The sequence below is a fragment of the Akebia trifoliata genome, chromosome 15, assembly GCF_017979445.1.
Source record: "Akebia trifoliata isolate Shusen 1 chromosome 15, ASM1797944v1, whole genome shotgun sequence".
Lineage (NCBI taxonomy): Eukaryota > Viridiplantae > Streptophyta > Magnoliopsida > Ranunculales > Lardizabalaceae > Akebia > Akebia trifoliata.
Window position 1 is genome coordinate 27,087,004 of NC_141389.1, and position 20,081 is coordinate 27,107,084.

Here is a 20,081-nt window from a genome sequence, read left to right on the forward strand (position 1 = left end):
AATCTTTGGAACAATTTGAAGATGACTAGTTTTAAAAAAAAAATCAAACCATTTTTTTTCCCATGGGTTTTAGATTGGGACATTTATATTATGAGAAATTTTATTGACACTTCAAAATATTCTAAAGGCCTCGAATTTTTTAGGGCATCTTTAAAAGTAAAAAAATTTATTAGGACACTTACTTTCTAAGGGCACCTCTCTTTACTTTTAAAATTATAACTTTGAATTACTATCGTCTTCTCATTGTAAATAGTTCTGGTAATTCTTGCAACTCCGACTCCATTGAATTCGACAATTTCAATCAAAATTAGATTTGTTATGTTCTAATCCCAAGTGGTTGGCCTAGTGGCATGCTGAGCCTTGATAAGCTCCTCAGGAAGGGTAGGTCAAGTGTTCGAAACCCCATGAAGTTATGAATTCCTTGGGGCTACTTTCCAAGGTCCTAGTGACCCTCAACTCAACTAGAAGTACGTAGGACTTTTCGAGGGAGCAGTGTGTATGACAGTGAGATTAGTCTTACCCGAAGGGTGGGATACCCATGATAAGAAAAAGAAAAAAAGATTTGTATACGTTCTTAGTGATTTTCAAAACCTTCATCATGATCTAGAATCAACCATCTATTATTTTTTCACAAAGATATTTACACATTTGGTTAAGCAAGTTTTAAAAATGTGTAAGAATCGTAAAAATCTTGGTTTTTCTACTTACATATTATTCATTTGGGCTTAAAGATTTTTGGAGAAAATGTATCGTAGATGGAGAAGAAAGAATGTAAAAAGGTTAGTTCATGGAGTCTCATTAAAATCAAAACTTTTAATTTTTTTTTTTGGTTCACTTTGGAGGGCCCTTAGAATATTGTGGCGTGTCGATATAACTTACCTTATATTACTATGGGTTTTGTTTACTTGTGCCCTTGAGGCACACATTAATGTGCAATAAATACACTAGGGAGCTTGAATTTTGTATCGAAAATACCCCTCAAATTCTAATTTCTCAGTTGTATTATTTTTACTAAAATACCCCTCAAATCAAAATTTTTAATTTTTTTTGTTCACTTTGGAGGGCCCTTAGAATATTGTGACGTGTCGATATAACTTCCCTTATATTACTTTGGATTTTGTTAACTTGTGCCTTGGGGGATCACATTAATGTGCAGTAAATACACTTGGGAAGTTGAATTTTGTACCGAAAATACCCTTAAAAATTATTTCTTATCAAAATAGCGCTTAGAATCCAATTTCCCAGGTGTATTTATTGCGCTTTAACGTGTGCCATTAGGGCACATGTTTGTTCTCTAATTATAACAGAAACAGCGGTGGATATTAAGACGAGATTTTCAGGTTTTCATTTACAAAATAACAAACGTCACGCCCTATGTTTTCTTCAGGTAGAAGGCTTTGTTCTCAGAGAGAAAGAGAGAGAGAGAGAGAGAGACAGAGAGGGCACACTCCATACAAAGAGAAGCGATTCCGCTAAGGGCTTCGACTTTCGATCTCAATTATAAATCTGCCTTCATTTCAAAGTATCGATTCTACTTCTGATTCTCGAACCCTAACTTCCATCTCATTTCCACTAAAACCCCTATTATTTCTCTCCAGTTTCAATATCTACCTTTGCAGATATCTTGCCTGCAACGCCTACACAAATACTTGGATACTAATTCGAAACCCTAATTTCCCCCTAAATTCGATCCGGAGCTCTGTGCGATTCTTCAATGGCGAAAGAATTTAATGTTCCTCCTATAGTGTTTCCTTCTGTAGGAAACCCTGGAATTGGTCTACAGCAGCGCAGACTACCAACTGCGCCATTTCAATCACCACGCCCTGCAAACCCTAATCTTCCTTTCATGTCTTTCGACATCGGATCCGCCGCCGCATCGACATCCTTCTCTGCTCCTGTTTTTGGTGGAAACGGTTCGGGCATTGATGGTGGTGGTGGTGTTGGATTCGAAGACGAGCTTCCTTTACTCGAAGAGCTTGGAATCAACACTAGACAAATCTGGCTAAAAACCGTCTCAATCTTGAATCCTTTCAGAGTACACATCGATCTTCACGAAGATGCTGATTTATCAGGTCCATTTATCTTTCTAATGACTTTTGGTCTATTTCAATTGCTAGCTGGAAAGCTACATTTTGGAATTATTTTGGGTTGGGTTACTGTTGCCGCGCTTTTCTTGTACGTTGTTTTTAATATGTTGGCGGGTCAAAATGGAAATTTGGATTTTTATCGTTGTTTGAGTCTTCTTGGCTACTGTATGCTGCCCATGGTGATCTTTTCGGCATTTTCGTTGTTTGTTCCGCAAGGTGGGATGATTATTCTCATATTGGCAGCATTTTTTGTGATTTGGTCTACAAGGGTTTGTACTCGATTTTTGATTGAACTTGCTTCTTGTGGGGACGAGCATCGAGGGTTGATAGCGTATGCTTGCTTTTTGATTTACGTGTTGTTTTCTCTGTTAGTGATATTTTGATTGGGATTGCTACTGGGGAAGGAGGTTGGAGGTTGAAATCTCTTTTTGGAGAAAGTCATATAGTGTAGATGTAATTTTCTTATAGTTTTTTTTTTTCCCTTACATTCTATTTTGGGCTTCATGTGGAAATGCTGCTTTTTTTCATTATATTTTTTGATGGAGTAGGCATTGTTGTCTAACTGGCTGTTGTTACATTTGAAATCTTTCTTTATTGAATTAAATGATTTGTCTCCATTTGTTGTGTTTAAGACTGACTTCTTATTAGTATATTTCTATTGCGAGGTTCATGCATTGAATGTATGTGACTTGACCATGAATCAATGTTATGATTGCTAGAGTCTTACAATGTTATTAACTGGAAAAAGGGTTCCCAAACATTGGGACTTAGCCATCATATAGAAGGATGTAAAAGTCAAGGTTTGAAATTGGTGAAAAGTAGAATTATTTAATTACATATTGGCAAGATTGACTAACTATGCTAGTTTAACTGGCTTGTTTAGTTAGTTTCTTTTCAAAGCTATTTCATTGAATTCTTGCATATGTGGTTGTTTGTAGCTCATGTGATTTTAATTTTCTCTTTGTTTCTTGTTTGATGATTGAACACGAGAATGAAGCCCAACAAACAAGCAAGTAGGAATCAAGCAAAAAAGGAAAATACAATTGCTACTTTGTGGTACTTTGAAAGTGAGATTTAGAAGAATCGATGGTTGATTATATAAATAGACATGTATGAATAGGCAAACCATCAATGTTGTTAAAAAGCATATGCGATCATGTGCGACCAAGACATATTCACATTTGCGATTTCGCACATCACATATGTGGTGGCATATGCTGCAAGAAAAAAAAAATGCAGAAAAATATGCTATCCCATAATTTGGGGTATGTGTTCGCATTTGACAACACTGCAAACCATAGATTTATAGAGTGTTGGTCCTTCTATTGAGTAATTGGTTCCATGGAGGTGGTCTTCCCAAATGAGATTAAGAGCACTAAGAAAATGAATGATATTCTATAGTTAATTTGGCTTGGAAATGGAAGTTTTGAGGAGGATTTGTAGTACGTGAGGTGTTTTTGATTCATATAGAACCTAAATTAAGCAAAGTGTTTGGGTCCATGATCTTGCCATAAAAAAGAAGGAGAACGTCTAAGTTGATTAAAGAGGTGGAAGTTTGAAAGAAAATTGGGGAAATTATAAAAAAAAATTATCAATTTTACGGAATTTGTCAAAAGGAACCAAAATTGATCCTTTAAGGGTCGATTTTTTTAAAATTTAAAAATAGAAAAGTTTGGCCTTTTAAGGGTCAAATTTTTATTTATTTATTTATTTTTAAAAGTCAATGATTGCGGTTGGTAAATATTTTTTTAAATACAAATTTTCACCAAAAATTTCGGCCTTTAAAGGGCTTAAATTTCTTTCTCTTTAATTCTCGCACCGTCGCCTCTTCTTCCTCTTCTTCTCTTTTCTTTCTTCTCTCTGTAATCGACTTTCTTCCTTTTTGGCTCATTTTTTTTCTTCCTTCTTCTTCCTCAAGATCAAGTTTTCTTGTTTTCTTACCATTTGATCCTAAAGTAAACGCTTTTGTTTACGAGGTTTGTTGTATAATCTAGAAACTACTTACCTGGGCTCTTACGAACTAATCCACTATTTTCATACGTATATATTACATCTCAACTTACAAACTGATATACAAAATTAAATACAAACATTTAAAAAAATTACAATTATTTTCAAATTGAATTTCTATATGTGGATCGATTGTGTCCAATATTTCCGTAATGACTACAATGTAATGGTCGCACATCTTGAACGTCAGTCTTCCTTTTGTTTACCTTTGGACGACCAAGTCGGCGTCGAGTCATAGGCCGTAAAATTTGTTCAAGACTTGATCATGACGAAGGAGAAAAAAGAAAAAAATAAGCCAGAGAGGAAGAGAGTCAATTATAGAGATAAGAGAGAAGAAGAGGCGGCGATGCGAGAATCAAGGAGAGAAATTTCGGTCCTTTAAGGGTCGAGATTTTTGGTTAATTTTTATTTAAAAAATTTTTGCCGTCTGCAATCGTTGACTTTTATTTTTTATTTTTAATTAAAAAAATCAGCCCTTAAAGGGCCGATTTTGGTTCATTTTGATAAATTTCGTAAAATTGTTATTTTTTTTGAAAATAATTTTTTAATTGATTTTTTTTTTTGATAATTTCCCCAAGAAAATTTAAGTAAATATAGGCTGGGTGCGTAGGTAGGTGCATAGGGTGACGAAGTTAATTTCCCCAATGAAGTTAAGGGTCATGTCTTGGAATGTCAAGGCCTTTGAAATAGGGATAGGCAATATGATTTCAATAGAGGTGTTTCAGGAGACCAAATTAGTTCATGTGGATGAGAACGCAATAAGAGAGCTATGGAGAAAAATAAAATATGGTAGAGAGACCTTCCCGTGATGGCTAAGTTGAGGCAATTTAAATTATGTGGGATGAACTATGCATTTTTGTGGGGCATTTTAGTATCTATTTTGTGCCATTTCTTAATTGAAAACACTCCTTGAATGTTTAATGCAGTGTATGGGCCATCACATTGTTCTCATAGAGGGCAATTTTGAGAAGAGCTTGACAAAATTGCAGGTTGTTGGGATGCCCCTTGGTGTTTAGGCAAATAATTTAACACTATAGGATTTTCTTTCTGAAAAAAGTAAATCGGGTTTGATAAGCATGATAGATTTTGGAAAGTCCATTGATGGGAATGCACTTGGTTGAATAATCAAGACGATCTTGTTCTAAATAACTCATATTTCCTCATCTTCAAAAGTTGGGGAGAATATCCCATCAATTAGACAAAGAGCCATCTTGAGATCAACCTCGGATCATGTTCCAATTGCTCCCGTGGTTGAGCAAGCCAGAGGCAATAATCACTTGATTATATTTTGGTTTGAGAATATGTGGTTAAACATCCCGAGTTCTTGAATGGTATCAATATTCTTGTTATGGGGATAATTCTAAAAATAATTGAAAAGACTAAAGGAGTAGATCAAGATGTGGAATAAAGAGGAGTTTGGAAGAGTGGATTGAAAAAAGAAGAGGCTGTCAAGTAATACAAGAATTGTATAGAAAAGAGGAATTGGTTGGGTTCTTACAAAGGAAAATACTATAATAGTGAATTAATAGGAGTTCCTAAAGTCTCTTTGGGGCAACTGTGCGTCTAGTGAAAGTGATACTACATAAGCAATTCTATTGGATGCACTTCCTTAAGAATTATCATTATGTAATTTATTGTTTGGTAATCATGCTTAAGAAGGGTTTTTTATTTTTGGGGGTGGGTGGGGGTCTAGAAGTGGGAGTGATTGTTTGAAAGGGATTTCATACATTAAATTATTTATGAATGTCATTAGTGCCCCTTAAGAGTGATGAGGTTGCTGTCACATGCTGAGAGACAAGACTACCATCACACAAGGGGGAGGGAGAGACAAGCCTGTTATAAGTGGTAAAAGTACAAAGATAGTAAAATTAGAGGGGTACTATTAAGAAAGGAGGAGGAGGAGGAGGAGGAGGAAGGGGGGGGGGGGAGAGGAAAGACAATAAAGTTGAAGGGGAGAGAAGATGAAAGACAATAAAGTGGGCTTGTGTGGATCCCACTCCTTTGTCTCAATCTTTGTATCCCACAAAACTGTAGTTCAAGTGGGTTTCACTGTTGTGTTTTATTATATATATATAGGGGAATACTAATGTCCAAGATCTCATGTGGGCTTTAACATCGTTCAATATCTTTTTTTTTTTCAATAATAGTCTTAGTATTTTTTCTTTAAGTGAACAAGGTAAGGACATTTTGATATTAGAGTAATGACACTTTTGTAAATATCAAAAAGCTTATAACATTTATTATATTAAATTAAAATATCAAATAACCATACATTTTAATTTAATATAATAAATGTTATAATTAATTAAATAAATATTAATGAAAATTTTGATATTTACAAAAATGTCATTGCACAAGTACCAAAGTACCCTTATCTTTTTTATTTAAAGACAAAATAGCTTAAAGTATTATTGGAAAAAAAAAATACTAATCGATGTTAATGTCCTTACGAGGTCTTGGACGTTAGTATTCCCATATATATATAATAAAACACAACGGTGGACCCCACTCAGCTACAGTTTTGTGGGATATGAAGGTTGAGGCAAATGATTGGGGTTCACATAACTCCATTTTATTTCGTTTCCTCTTCTCCCCACTTCAACTCTATTGTTTTTCCTCTCCCCCTTCCCTTTTTCAATAATATCCCTCTAATTTTACTATCTTTCCTCACTCTCTATATATATATTTCATTTGATGGTCAGAGGCGGATTGAAAGCTATGCAGTGGTAACTCTACCCCCCAGGGAAAAATAAAGATGTTTCCTACATTACCCATAACATGTGGAAGTATCACCACTCCCTTTGGTAGTATCCACTAATTCAGAACTTAATTTGAAAGCCATATTTTGACTCATACATTTTCGGGATGCCCCTAATAACCAACGAATGGCAAGTGCTTATTTAGAATTCTTAATTCTATAGGGTTCAATAACAATTCGATTGAGCTTTTCTTTTGTATAATTGCTATGCTTATTGTGTGACTTGTTTTATATTATATAAAACGAGACTACTGTTATCATACATGCATATCACGAAAATATGTGAGAAGAATTGTCGATTTGTGAAGGTAATTTTGACATTTTATATAATGGAAAACAAGAAAGTGAAGTTCGGCGCACTGTCCACAAGCACATGAAGCCAAAAGCAAATTTGAGTCACTTCTTGCTTTTGAGAGAAACCAGAATCAGGAATGATACCAAATAATCATTTCCGAGGCAATCTTGCTTTTGAGTTCTAAGAAGGGGCTCTAACTAGCGGTTATAATTACTTCTAAGAGTTTCAAAGACGGGGAAAATTAATTGAAAGCATAAGCCAAGGTAAGACTTCTGAGAGAGGGAATAATAACACTGCCACCGAGGCATATCTACAATGATGCATGCTATGTAACTCTAAACAATGATGCAGTTGCAACCAACTAATCCATCAAAATAAAAGGAAAGATGGGATAACAACGCCAAGTTTTTCCACAATGTGGGCAACACCCTTAAAAAATTTATATCGAGTTTAGGATAAATGGCCTTAGTTTAATTTTCTGTAGTTTCTTGTGTTTGAACTCTACTTGGTGTGCTTTAAGTTTTTCCACCTTGTTCGGAACACTCATGGGTTGTATCAAAATATCTTGCGACTTAATGAAATCCAATTCAGGTGTGCCCTAACCCATCTTTTTCTCACTCTCCTATTCTTTATTTTATTGAGGAAAATGTTTTGTTTAGGTTTGGGGGTATGGGTTAGCACATTTAAATTTTTGGTTATCTGTACATTTTTAGAATACCTTCATCAAAATTGTTATATGTACTGTCATCTTATGAATTTTTAAAATCAGGCTTATGTCCAATTTGTGTTTACAAGTTCTTATCCCTCAACGAAACATAATGTTTTGAAAACAAAATTCACATCACCTCTAATTGTAGTGAAAAATTCATTTTGGAATAAGAGTTGTCTTCTTCATTGTCTAGAATGATAGGGAAAGCTTAAAAATATTGAACTTTGACCTCCTTGTCCTTTGGTTAGCTGGTTAAAAGAAAAATAGAATTGTGGATAACACGACTTGAATAGCAACCAGAGGATTAGACTGGGTATCTTGAAAATGGCTACTTGCTTTTTGAAAAAGAACACCAAAAAATGGTGAAACGTGAGAAAATTAAAAAATAAGTAGAAAAATGTAGAAAGATGTCAAAGATGACTAGAACTGCAAAAATGAAAAAAAGAGTCCAATGAAGTCAAATAATGCAGTTGGGTGAAAGCCGTCAATGGTAAAAACGTGAATACATTGGAATATCACAGATAAAGCCCTTTAAAGGTATTAAAGAGAACATCTATACCTTTCACAATCCCAGACAGGAGGCATAGTTTTAAGTTAAAATTTAGGCAGATCCAACCATCTTAATAGTTAAGAAGGAAAACCTTGTTCCAAAAAATTATTTTACAATCAGAAAAATTTGTGCACACTCAAGATATTTTTAAAAGTGAGGAATAAAAGAACTTTGCTCAAATAGACCTTTAACTGGATTTTAAAAATTGGTGTGATGGCATTATGTACAATGATTTTGAAGTTGATATCTTAAAAATATTTTGAATTTTGTGGGTATATTATTTGTAAACCTTCATGAGTCAAACTCGTCTATTAGGGGTAACCTAGGTGTTTAAGGGCTTGCTGCATATGCTAAATGCAAGTCGGGAACCTCACGAAAGAGGAGTTGTGTAAATATTAATTTTTGCTCGAGATTAGCAAAATTGAGGTTTGGGGGGGTGATAAGGTCCCGTAAAATCACTTTTTGTGATCGTAATTACACAAAGATGATTAACACCTAATTGCTAATTGTCTCAAATAAGCATAAATTGCATTAATTTGTCAAAATATTGAAATTAATAGTTTTTCTAACTATTTGTAGGGTTAAAGAGAAAATTCGAACACAGAATTTTGTAACAATTTTTGTTACAATATACGAGTCAAATGGGAGCAGTCAATCAAAACTCGGAGTTAAAGAGTGCCACATCATTGCGTGGCGATAGACTTCTACCGTGTTGCGGTAATCTCGAAGAATTGGCCTCGAGATTTGAGTTGCAAATTCCAAACTCTTTGACCGTTGTAATTGAAGGCCATTCTCGAAATAAATCAAGCAAAAATCCGACCCAATAACCCGATTAAAAAAATTATAAATTGAGGGGTTGTCCCAAAGGAAAGGGTCCCTCTTCTTTCAAATTTTCTGTAATTTTTTAATTTTTCTTTGAGAGAAAGAATTTTTGTAAGAGTGAGATCTCAAGAGTGTTGTAATTTCATCGTTCTTCTTTAAATTCTCTTTGTAACTCCATTGAAAGATCATCAAAAGGGAATCAAATTGCAATATAGACTTATCTCAGTCTCTTCTCTACCATGTTTTATTTTCTTTACTATTGCTGCAACTTGCTCCTCGCGATGATCGCCTAGATTCTACTTAGAGAGGTCAATGACGCCGGAACGAGTTCGTCTTAACATTACTGTTTCAATTCCATTATTTCTACTTTAATTGTGTTCTTGTGAAGCCTCTTAAGGTGAGATCATTCATTTTGTATTTCCAATTCTAACTTTGATGATTATTACTTAGATGAGTTCAAGCTTAATCATGCTTTGTGATGAATTTGAGATATAAGTTGGATAATCTCCTCTAAGTTTAGGATTCACAATTGTTATTTTTTAGTTATCTTCAAGTGTTAATCAATTTATCTTCCAATCCACGAATAACGATTTGTTACGTGGATTGAGTTAAAATGAGAATTATTCAGTAATAGGATGACTTGCAAATGTTAATTTGATCTCTTTAAGCCTTTTTTACATTGTTTTCAATTTCTATTCTTGTTCTCATTTCAATTTTAATTCACTTCTTAGTTGTAATTTTTCTAATTTGTTTTTAAAAATCTGTTTTGGTTTCAATTCGAAGGAAAGTTTGAATCACGATTGTCCCTGTGGAACGAATCTTACTTACCAAAGTTTTATCTCTTTATTTATTCAATCTTATGTTTCTGCAATCTACAAAGCATCGATCAAATTGAATAAGAAAATAGACAGTCTCTCTTGGCACATGAGTTTTGCGTTTTACAGTGGTAAGATCTTTGAGAAATTTGACATATGAGGGAATCTGACGGATTGCATCAAGGAAGGGAATATTGATCTGAACATTTTTGAAAACTTATAAAATTCCTTACAATTATTTCCCTTGTTGTCTATAAGTCTATGCAGAAATGGGGCTTTGGGAATGCTCATCTAAGAAAACATGGTAGAGAAGAGATTGAGATAAGTCTATTGCAATTCGATTATCTTTTGATGATTTTTCAATGGAATTACAAAGAGAATTTAAAGAAGAAAGATGAAAGACAACACTCTTGAGATCTCACTCCTACAAGAATTCTTTCTCTCAAAGAAAAACTAGAAAATTATAGAAAATTTGGAAGAAGAAGAGGGACCCCTTATTTTGGGACAATCCCTTCAATTTATAGTTTTTCTAATCGGGTTATTAGGTCGGGTTTTTGCTTGATTCGTTTCGAGACGGACCTTCAATTACAACGGCCGAAGAGTTTGGAATTGACAACTCGAATCTCGAGGCCAAATTCCTCGAGATTACTGCGACGTGGTAGAGGTCTACAGCTGCGTGGTGATGTGGCACTCTTTGGCTTCGAGTTTTGGTTGGTTGCTCCCATTTGACTTAAAAGTCTAATAAGCATTCCCAAAGCCCCATTTCTGCATAGACTCATAGACAACAAGAAAGGAAAATAATTGTAAGGAATTTTATAAATTTTCCAAAACATTCAGATCAATATTCCCTTTCTTGACGCAATCCGTCAGATTCCCTCGTACGCCAAATTTCTCAAAGATCTTACCATTGTTAAACGCAAAACTCATGTGCCAAGAGAGACTGTCTATTTTCTTATTCAATTTGATCGATGCTTTGTAGATTGCAAAAACGTAAGATTGAACAAATAAAGAGATAAAACTTTGGTAAGTAAGATTCGTTCCACAGGGACAATCGTGATGTAAATTTTCCTTCGAATTGAAACCAAAACAAATTAGAAAAATTACAACTAAGAAGTGAATTAAAATTGAAATGAGAGCAATAATAGAGATTGAAAACAATGTAAAAAAGGCTAAGAGAGATCAAATTAAAGATAACTAGAAAATATTAATTGTGAATCCTAAACTTAGAGGAGATTATGCAACTTATATCTCAAATTCATCACAAAGCACGATTAAGTTTGAACTCATCTAAGCAATAATCATCAAAGTTAGAATTGGAAATACAAAATGAATGATCTCACCTTGAGAGGTTTCACAATAACAAATTAAAGTAGAAATAATGGAATTGAAACAGTAATGTTAAGATGAACTCGCTCCGGCGTCATTGACTTTTTTAAGGAGAGTTTAGCCGATCATCGCGAGGAGCAAGTTGCAGCAATAGTAAAAAAAAGAAAACATGGTAGAGAAGAGGTTGAGATAAGACTATATTGCAATTTGATTCCCTTTTGATGGTCTTTCAATGGAGTTATAAAGAGAATTTAAAGAAAAAATATGAAATTACAACACTTTTGAGATTTCACTCCTACAAAAATTCTTTCTCAAAGAAAAACTAAAAAATTACAGAAAATTTGGAAGAAGAAGAGGGATCCCTTCCTTTGAGATAATCTCTCAATTTATAATTTTTCTAATCGGGTTATTGGGTCGAATTTTTGCTTGATTCGTTTCGAGAAGGGCCTTCAATTACAACAGCCGAAGAATCTGGAATTTGCAGTTTGAATCTCGAGGCCAAATTCCTCAAGATTATTGCGGCACGGTAAAGGTCTAATGCTGAGCAGTGATGTGACACTCTTTGGCTCCGAGTTTTGGTTGACTACTCCCATTTGATTCGTATATTGTTACAAAATTCTTTGTGTTCAAATTTGCTCTTTAACCCTGTAAATAGTTAGAAAAATTATTAATTTTAATATTTTGGTAAATTAATGTAATTTATGGTTATTTGAAACAGTTTGCAATTAAGTGTTAATTATCTTTGTGTAATTATGGTCCCAAAAAGTGATTTTACGGGACCTTATCATGGTTAAAGGAAATGAGTGTTTAGGGAAGCAGTACTTTGAGAAAGGTGACAGTTTTTTCTGAGAAGGCATTCAATTTGAGGTTTTTAATCTTGATAAAGCAAGGTGGCTAGAAAGGCCTTTTGAGTAAGATGAGGCGTGGGAGACAATTTGAGATAAGGATGGAGAGAGCTCTAGAATTTGATTGTTTTTTTAAGGAAAAATATAAGGTCTGTTGGGAGGTGATAGACAATGATTTCATGAAGTTGTTTAATGAATTTCAGGAAAAGGCCTTCCTTGATTATGGATCAAACTTCACTTTCACGGTCCTTATTTCTAAGAAAGAAGGGATGGAGGACATTTTGTCTATGAGAACCAAATGTCTAGTGCAAAGTAACTACAAAATCATTGTGAAGCCAGACTTTGTCTGGTTCTACCACATATCATTGCTAGGGAGCAACGAGCCTTTGTGGAAGTTAGGAAAATCTTCAATGATGTCTTACTAGCAAACAAATACATCGACTCTAGGATTAATGGAGGAAATTCAGGGCTTAGTGTGCAAGATAAATATGAAGAAGTTCGAACAATCATGTGAATTGCAGTTTTTTGGACTTTATGATTCGTAAAATGGGGTTTGCCAATATGTTGAGGAGATAGATTATGAATGTGTGATCTCTTCTTCTCAATCCTTGTTAATAGTAGTCTAATGGAGTTCTTTAGGAGCTCAAATTATTTGAAGCAAGGAGATTTGTCGTCTACCTTTCTTTTTTTTATTGGTGGTGAAAACATTTGGGCAGATACTTTCAAAAGAAAGTAGTAGTAGTAGTGAGGGATCATATGTTGTTAAGTGTCCTGGGTTTATGATAGATAAACATTGAGAAGAACAAAATGTATGGAATGGGATGTATTAAGGTCCATGGGCCTAAAAATCATGGTCATGAGGTGAGGGTTGCCTTCTCCTTATATGCCGTAGGGATGGGGCACCCATAGGTGATGTGAGACTATCATTCTAACTCCCTCCCTCACGTGGGGCACCATGTGCAGAGGCAAGGGAAACGCTTCCACACATCCAGAAATAGACGGGCCCAACTCTGATACCATATTGAGGTCCACGGGTCTAACTCAATTGCAAAACCATGGTCATAAGGTGAGGGTTGTCTTCTTATATGCTGCATGAATTGGGCTCCCACAGGCGATGTGAGACTATCATTCTAACAAGATGTAATGGAGAAATGAATGGTTTTACTCAAGTGTTAGGTTACAAAGTGGGGGCACTTCCCCAGTTTCTTACTTTCCTTTTTCTTTGGGAACTCGGTATATATAGTGTAAAATCAGTATGGATCTTGTTTTTGAAAGGGCTGATTGAAGTCTAGCTTCATGGAAAAGCCAATTTTTCTCAAAATGTGGGCGGCTGACTCTAATTGAAAGTGTCTTCGTGTATTATATGTATTTGTTCCCGATTCCGTTTAAGGTGGCTAATGATCTTGCAAAGAGAATAAAAGATTTGATGGGATAATAGTGCAAAAACTCCTAAATACTTAGTTAAGAGATTAGTGGGTTTTTTGGGTCCATTGGAGTTGAATGCATTGAAGCCGAAAGTTGCTCTTTTGTAGCACATTAGGGATGTTTGAGGCATAGTTCTTAATAATTTTGTAGGTTGGGATGGGGAAATGTTGTAGTTTTTTTTTTACATAAATTGATTACAAATCATGGTAAAACATGATACTCTCATCTTTTTTTTTCCTCCTTTAGTGAGAATGGTAAAAATATGAATCAAATTTACTGATTAGTATTCATGAATCAAATATATAGTCATATTTTATTTAAGTATTATAATTAATATCTATATTTCAAGATTTATTCAAGGATGATGTGGTGATTTTTTTACACCAGCTGTCGCACACCCTCATTTATCCCAACTTGGGCGATATAGCGTAAATGAAACAATACATTGGTGGAGTTTATACAAAATTTAATCACTGAACTACAACATTTTGGAATACAACGTTGGTGATGATCTATATAATTTTAGATATTTCATTTAGGGTTGGGATCAGTATACTCATGAAGGTGGACTCATATGTTCACACAAAATCTCTGCCATGTATATGTAAGATCCAACGGTTAAGACTAATCTTAGAGATTCGTAAAATATTCTCAGGATTCTACTTGATGGCAATATTCTTGTTATGGGGATAATTCTAAAAAGAATTGAAAAGACTAAAGAAGATCAAGATATGGTATAAAGATAAGTTTGGAAGAGTGGATAGAAAAAAGAAGAGGTTTTCGAAGTAATACAAGAATTGTATAGAAAAGAGGAATTGGTTGGGTTCTTACAAAGGGAAATATTATAATAGTGAATTAATAAGAAGAGTTCCTAAAGTCTCTTTGGGGTAACTGTGTGTCTGGTGAAAGTGATACTACATAAGCAATTCTGTTGGATGCGTTTCCTTAAGAATTATGATTATGTAATTTATCATTTGGTAATCATGCTTAAGAAGTGCTTTTTATTTTTGGGAGTGGGTGGGGGTCTAGAAGTGGGAGTAATTGTTTGAAAATGGATTACATACATTAAATTATTTATAAATGGCATTAGTGCCCCTTAAAAGAGTGATGAAGTTGCTATCACATGGTGAGAGACATGACTATTATCATCACATGAGGGGGAGGGGGGGACAAGCCTTTTATAAGGGTTTAAAGGGGTAAGCATAGAAAGATAGTAAACGTAGAGGGGTACTATTAAGAAAGGAGGAGGGGAGAGAGAGGAAAGACAATAAAGTTGAAGGGGGGAGAAGATGAAAAATAATAAAGTGGGTTTGTGTGGATCCCACTCATTTCTCTCAATCTTTGTATCCCATAAAGTTATAGTTCAAGTGGGTTCCACTGTTGCGTTTTATTATATATATAGGGAAATACTAATGTCCAATACCTCATGTGGGTTTTAGCATCGTCCAATATCTTTTTTTTTTCCAGTAATGGTCTTGGTATTTTTTCTTTTAGTGAAAGAGGTAAGGGTGCTTTGATATTTAAGTAATGACACTTTTGTAAATATCAAAAATCTTTTTGGTATTTATGTAAGTGTTTATAATATTTATTGCACGACTATTTCTTATATTAAATTAAAATATCAAATAATCATATCTTTTTAAGAAGGTATGAATACTTTGGTACTTGTGCATTAATTATTATATGTTTGTTTTTTCTTAGAACTGTAAGCGCATTTTGATTTTTTAATTTAATATAATAAATGCTTGTGTATTAAATGTTATAAATGCTTGAATAAATATCAATGAAAATTTTGATATTTACAAAAATGTCATTGCACAAGTACCAGAGTGCCTTTACCTCTTTTACTTAAAGACAATAACTAAGAGTATTATTGGAAAAGAAAAATACTGGTTGATATTAATGTCTTCTTAAGGTCTTGGACGTTAGTATTCCCATATATATATATATATATATATATAATAAAACACAACGGTGGACCCCACTCTGCTACAGTTTTGTGAGGTATAAAGATTGAGACAAATGATTGGGGTCCGCACAACCCCACTTTATTTTGTTTCCTCTTCTTCCCACTTCAATTTTATTGTCTTTCCTCTCCTCCTTCCCTTTTTCGATAATATCCCTCTAATTTTACTATCTTTCCTTGCTCTATATATATATATATATATATATATAAAACGAGATTACTATTATCATATATGCATATCACGAAAATATGTGAGAAGAATTGTTGATTTGTGAAGGTAATTTTGACATTTTATATAATGGAAAACAAGAAAATGAAGTTCGGCACACGTTTGACGGGTATAAGCATTGTTTGCAAGCACATGAAGCCAAAAGCAGGTTTGAGTCACTTCTCGCTTTTGTGAGAGACCAGAATCAGGAATGATACCAAATAATCGTTTCTGTGCCAATCTTGCTTTTGAGTTCTAAGAAGCGGGCTCTAACTAGCAGTTCTAATTACCATTGAGAGTTTCAAAGATGGGAAAAATTAATTGAAAGTATAAAGCCTTGGTAAGAATTCTGAGAGGGGATAACAACACTGCCACCGAGGCATATTTGCAATGATGCATGCTATGCACCTTTCTACAATGATGCAGTTGCAGCCAACTAATCCATAAAAAAAAGGAAAGAGGGGTTAACAACACCCAAGTTTTTCCACAGGCCAACGCCTTAAAAAATTGATACCAAGTTTAGGATTAATGGGAATGCGGTGAAAGGAAATGAGCGTTTAGGGAAGGCAGAACTTTGTGAAAGATGAAGTTTTCTCTTAGAAGGTATTCGATTTGAGGTTTTTAATCTTGATAAAAGAAGGTGGCTGGAAAGGCCTTTTGAGGAAGATGAGGTGTGGGAGACAATTTGAGATATGGATGGAGAGAAAGTTCTGGAATCTGATTGTTTTTTTTTTATAGAATTTTATAAGGTCTGTTGGGAGGTGATAGACAATGATTTCAATGAAGTTGGTTCATGAATTTCAGGAAAAAGGCCTTCCTTAATTATGGATCAAACTTCACTTTCATGGTCGTTATTCCTTTTTGATGGTCCTTATTTCTAAGAAGCAAGGGATGGAGGACAGATGTTTTGGCTATGAGAACCAAATGTCTTGTGCAAAGTGACTACAAAATCATTGTGAATCAAGACTTTGTCTGGTTCTACCACCTATCATTGCTAGGGATCAATGGGCCTTTGTGAAAGTTAGGAAAATCTTCAATGGTGTCTTAGTAGCAAACAAATACATAGACTCTAGGATTAATGGTGGAAATTCAGGGCTTAGTGTGTAAGATAAATATGGGGAAGCCCGAACAATCATATGAATTGCATTTTTTTTGTACTTTATGATTCGTAGAATGGGATTTGCTAATATGTTGAGGAGATAGATTATGAATGTGTGATCTCTCCTTCTCAATCCTGGTTAGTAATAGTCGGATGGAGTTCTTTAGGATCTCAAATGGTTTGAAGCATGGAGATCGTTTGTTTCCATTTCTTTTTTTTTTCAAAAGCAGCAGTAGTAGTAGTAGTAGTAGGGTCTAGGATAAATAAACATTGAGAAGAACAAAATGTATGGAACGAATGGGAAGTAATGGAGAAATGAATGGTTTTACTTTAGTGTTATGTTGCAAAGTGAGCACTTCTCTAGTTTCTTACCTTCCGTTTTCTTTGGGAGCTCGGTATATTCTAAAATCGGTATGGATCTTCTTGTTGAAAATGCTAATTGAAGTCTGCTCTCATGGAAAGGCCTGTTTTTTCTCAAAATTTGTGAGACTGACTCTAATTGAAAGTGTCTTGGTGCTTTATATGTATTTGTTCCCGATTCCGTTTAAGGCGGCTAATGATATCGAAAGGAGAATAAGAGATTTTAATGGGATAACAGGGCAAAAACTCCCAAATACTTAGTTAAGAGATTTGTGGGTTTTACTATGTCCATCCATTGGGGTTTAATGCATTGAAGCCAAAAGTTGCTCTTTTGTAGCGCATTAGGGATATTTGAGGCATAGTTCATAATTCTGTAGGGTGGGATAGGGAAATGTTGTAGTTTATTTATTTTATAACATCAATTGGTTACAAATCATGGAAAAACATGATACTCTCATATTTTTTCCCTCCTTTAATGAGGATGGTAAGAATACAAATCGAATTTACTGAGTTGTATTCATGGATGGAATTTAAAGCCATATTTTATTTAAGTATTATAATTTATATCTATATTTTCAAGATTCATTCAAGGATGATGTGGCAATTTTTTTTACACCCTCCTTTATCCTGGCTTAGGGCGAGATGTAGCGTGAAAGAAACAACTCATTAGCAGGTTTATACAGAATTTAATCACTCAACTACAACATTTTGGAATACAGCTTTGGTGATGATCTATGTAATTTTAAATATTTCATTTATTGAATCCAGGTTGATTCAGTAACTAAGAACATGATCCAATAAGTCATGGATATTAGATATGTTTCAAATCAAGCCTGACCCAATCCGTATCCAACCCATTTACAGACCTATTCCTGGCATTTTAGTTGAGGTAGTTAGGCTTACCAGTGCCAATGTGGTTGACGGTTTAGGTTTGTTGTATCTCTTGTTCCCTTTTGACTACCAAACTATACTTCGAATTTTAAAGCTTTCCCATCGCTTTCTGTTATAATAAGTAGTTGACCCTTCTCTACTTGAAACAAATTAGTTTCATTAAACTATACTGCCCAACTCAGTTTATTGGGAACCATTGTAAGCTCCCGACCATTGGATGGTCCTCGAGATTCAAAACTGAAATATATTTTCAAACACTCTTGCCCACAAAGGGTATGATATAGAACACACGTCAGCATACATATGGGTAGATGGATGTTTGAAAACTGAACTCTTTCCTCTCTTGTCATCGATGTAGATTTGTTGAAGACAGTTCTACTTACCATCCTTCCCTCTCTTTTAACTACTAGTATGTTTTATATATAAAGTTATAGAATCTTGAATGAAGTTTAAAATGAGCAACAAAGAATGGCTGCTTCAATAGAGCGAGAAGGATCAAGTAAAGGACTAGAAGATGAAGATGAAGATGAAGATGAAGATGAACTATTCGAGATCGATCTTGAGGTAGTCGACAACATCCCTCCGCCACGATATTATTGGGAAGGTTATTCTACTGCGACTGGGAATGCTCTTCTAGCCAATTGTCTTTTGCCCATTGCAGGCATTTCGAGTGCCATTCCCATCAAATCAAACAGTTGGGAAGAGTCCTCGGTGGAGATGAAGAATGTATCAAATATTGTTTTGATCATAGAGCCTGTACCAGTGAAGTGTATATGGCAAGACTTCCACCTAAAAAAATATCGATTCTCGGATAGAACCCATGAATGGACCTTGAGTTAAATATCCGAAAACAGTGTGTTTTTAGTTGTCTATTGTGAAGATGATCAGCAAGAATCGGTTGTAAATTAGGCTATGATTATTCCAAAAAATTAGGGGAAGTTACGTTCCTTTTATTGTTTCTGTTTAAGATCACGGCTTCGGTTAATTTAAGTGTGTTAGTAAAGAAAATGGTTAATTTTTTTTTCGAAAATTAATTAGAAAAATAAATTATGTAGCTACAAATGTTGGATTCAAGGTATACAGATGGTAGCCACCTTTGATTTAACAATTGTATCGTAATTGGAAGAAAAGAATTGGTAGTTTGTTGTTTGCGGATGCTTGGTTGCAACACCTTAACGTGGGCCTCCATGTAAAAAGATAAAGAAAAGGGTCTGATATTTTATGGCAAAATATCCCACAAAAAGTAAAATAAAAAATAGAATTACTATTGGCACCCCAACTTTTACTTATTACACACACCCAATTAAAAATTAATAAAATAAGTGAAGGGATTTTTCTCAAAAATGCATGCAATTTATGTCAAATTCCCATTTTAGTACACTGTTCGTTTTAATTCCCAAAACATTCATTTCGAGTGAATTTATCACTTTTTTAATCGATGGATTTGCTAGTATATTTACTAATTCGTAGATATTGAAAGTGTCAAATGCATGAGTTTGTAGATTATAAAAATGACGATTGCATGTTTTGGAAATTAAAATGAACTATGTTTCAAACTTGGAATTTCGTCATATTCAACACATAATTGTAAACAACTACTCAAATTGTTTGAGCGAATGTTATAATATGGAGATTATAATTTGAGCCAAACCTTTATAATATTTGAAGAGTGTTTTAATCTTTAATTGGAGTGATAAATAATTTAAGAAATTGGGGTGTAATAAGTAAAAGTTAGGGTTTGGATACTACCTCTTAAAAAAGGTAAAATGGCTAGTAAGGTAAAATGACCAGTTAACAGAAGCTCTCCTTTTCCCTTCTCTCCAACCCTAGATTCCACCCCCATCATTTTTCATGCATGGAAATTTAAAGGGAAATTACTCAAAGAACTCTCGCGGAAGGGTTTATATTTTTTTTT

The 20,081-nt window shown here is 34.3% G+C and overlaps 1 protein-coding gene across 2 annotated transcripts; it reads left to right on the plus strand.

The window, feature by feature from the left end:
• Nucleotides 1-1,322: 1,322 nt before the first annotated feature.
• Nucleotides 1,323-19,119, plus strand: LOC147384930 (uncharacterized). Of its 2 annotated transcripts, none has more exons than XM_086424832.1 (2): nucleotides 1,323-2,072; nucleotides 18,651-19,119. In XM_086424832.1, the coding sequence occupies exons 1-2, from the start codon at nucleotides 1,715-1,717 to the stop codon at nucleotides 19,004-19,006; spliced, it is 714 nt and encodes a 237-aa protein (XP_086280958.1). In that variant the 5' UTR covers nucleotides 1,323-1,714; the 3' UTR covers nucleotides 19,007-19,119. The 2 variants fall into 2 exon arrangements, with proteins under 2 accessions (XP_086280958.1, XP_086280959.1); XM_086424833.1 differs by lacking the exon at nucleotides 18,651-19,119 and adding an exon at nucleotides 8,989-9,456 and having other exon boundaries at nucleotides 1,324-2,072.
• Nucleotides 19,120-20,081: the final 962 nt, after the last annotated feature.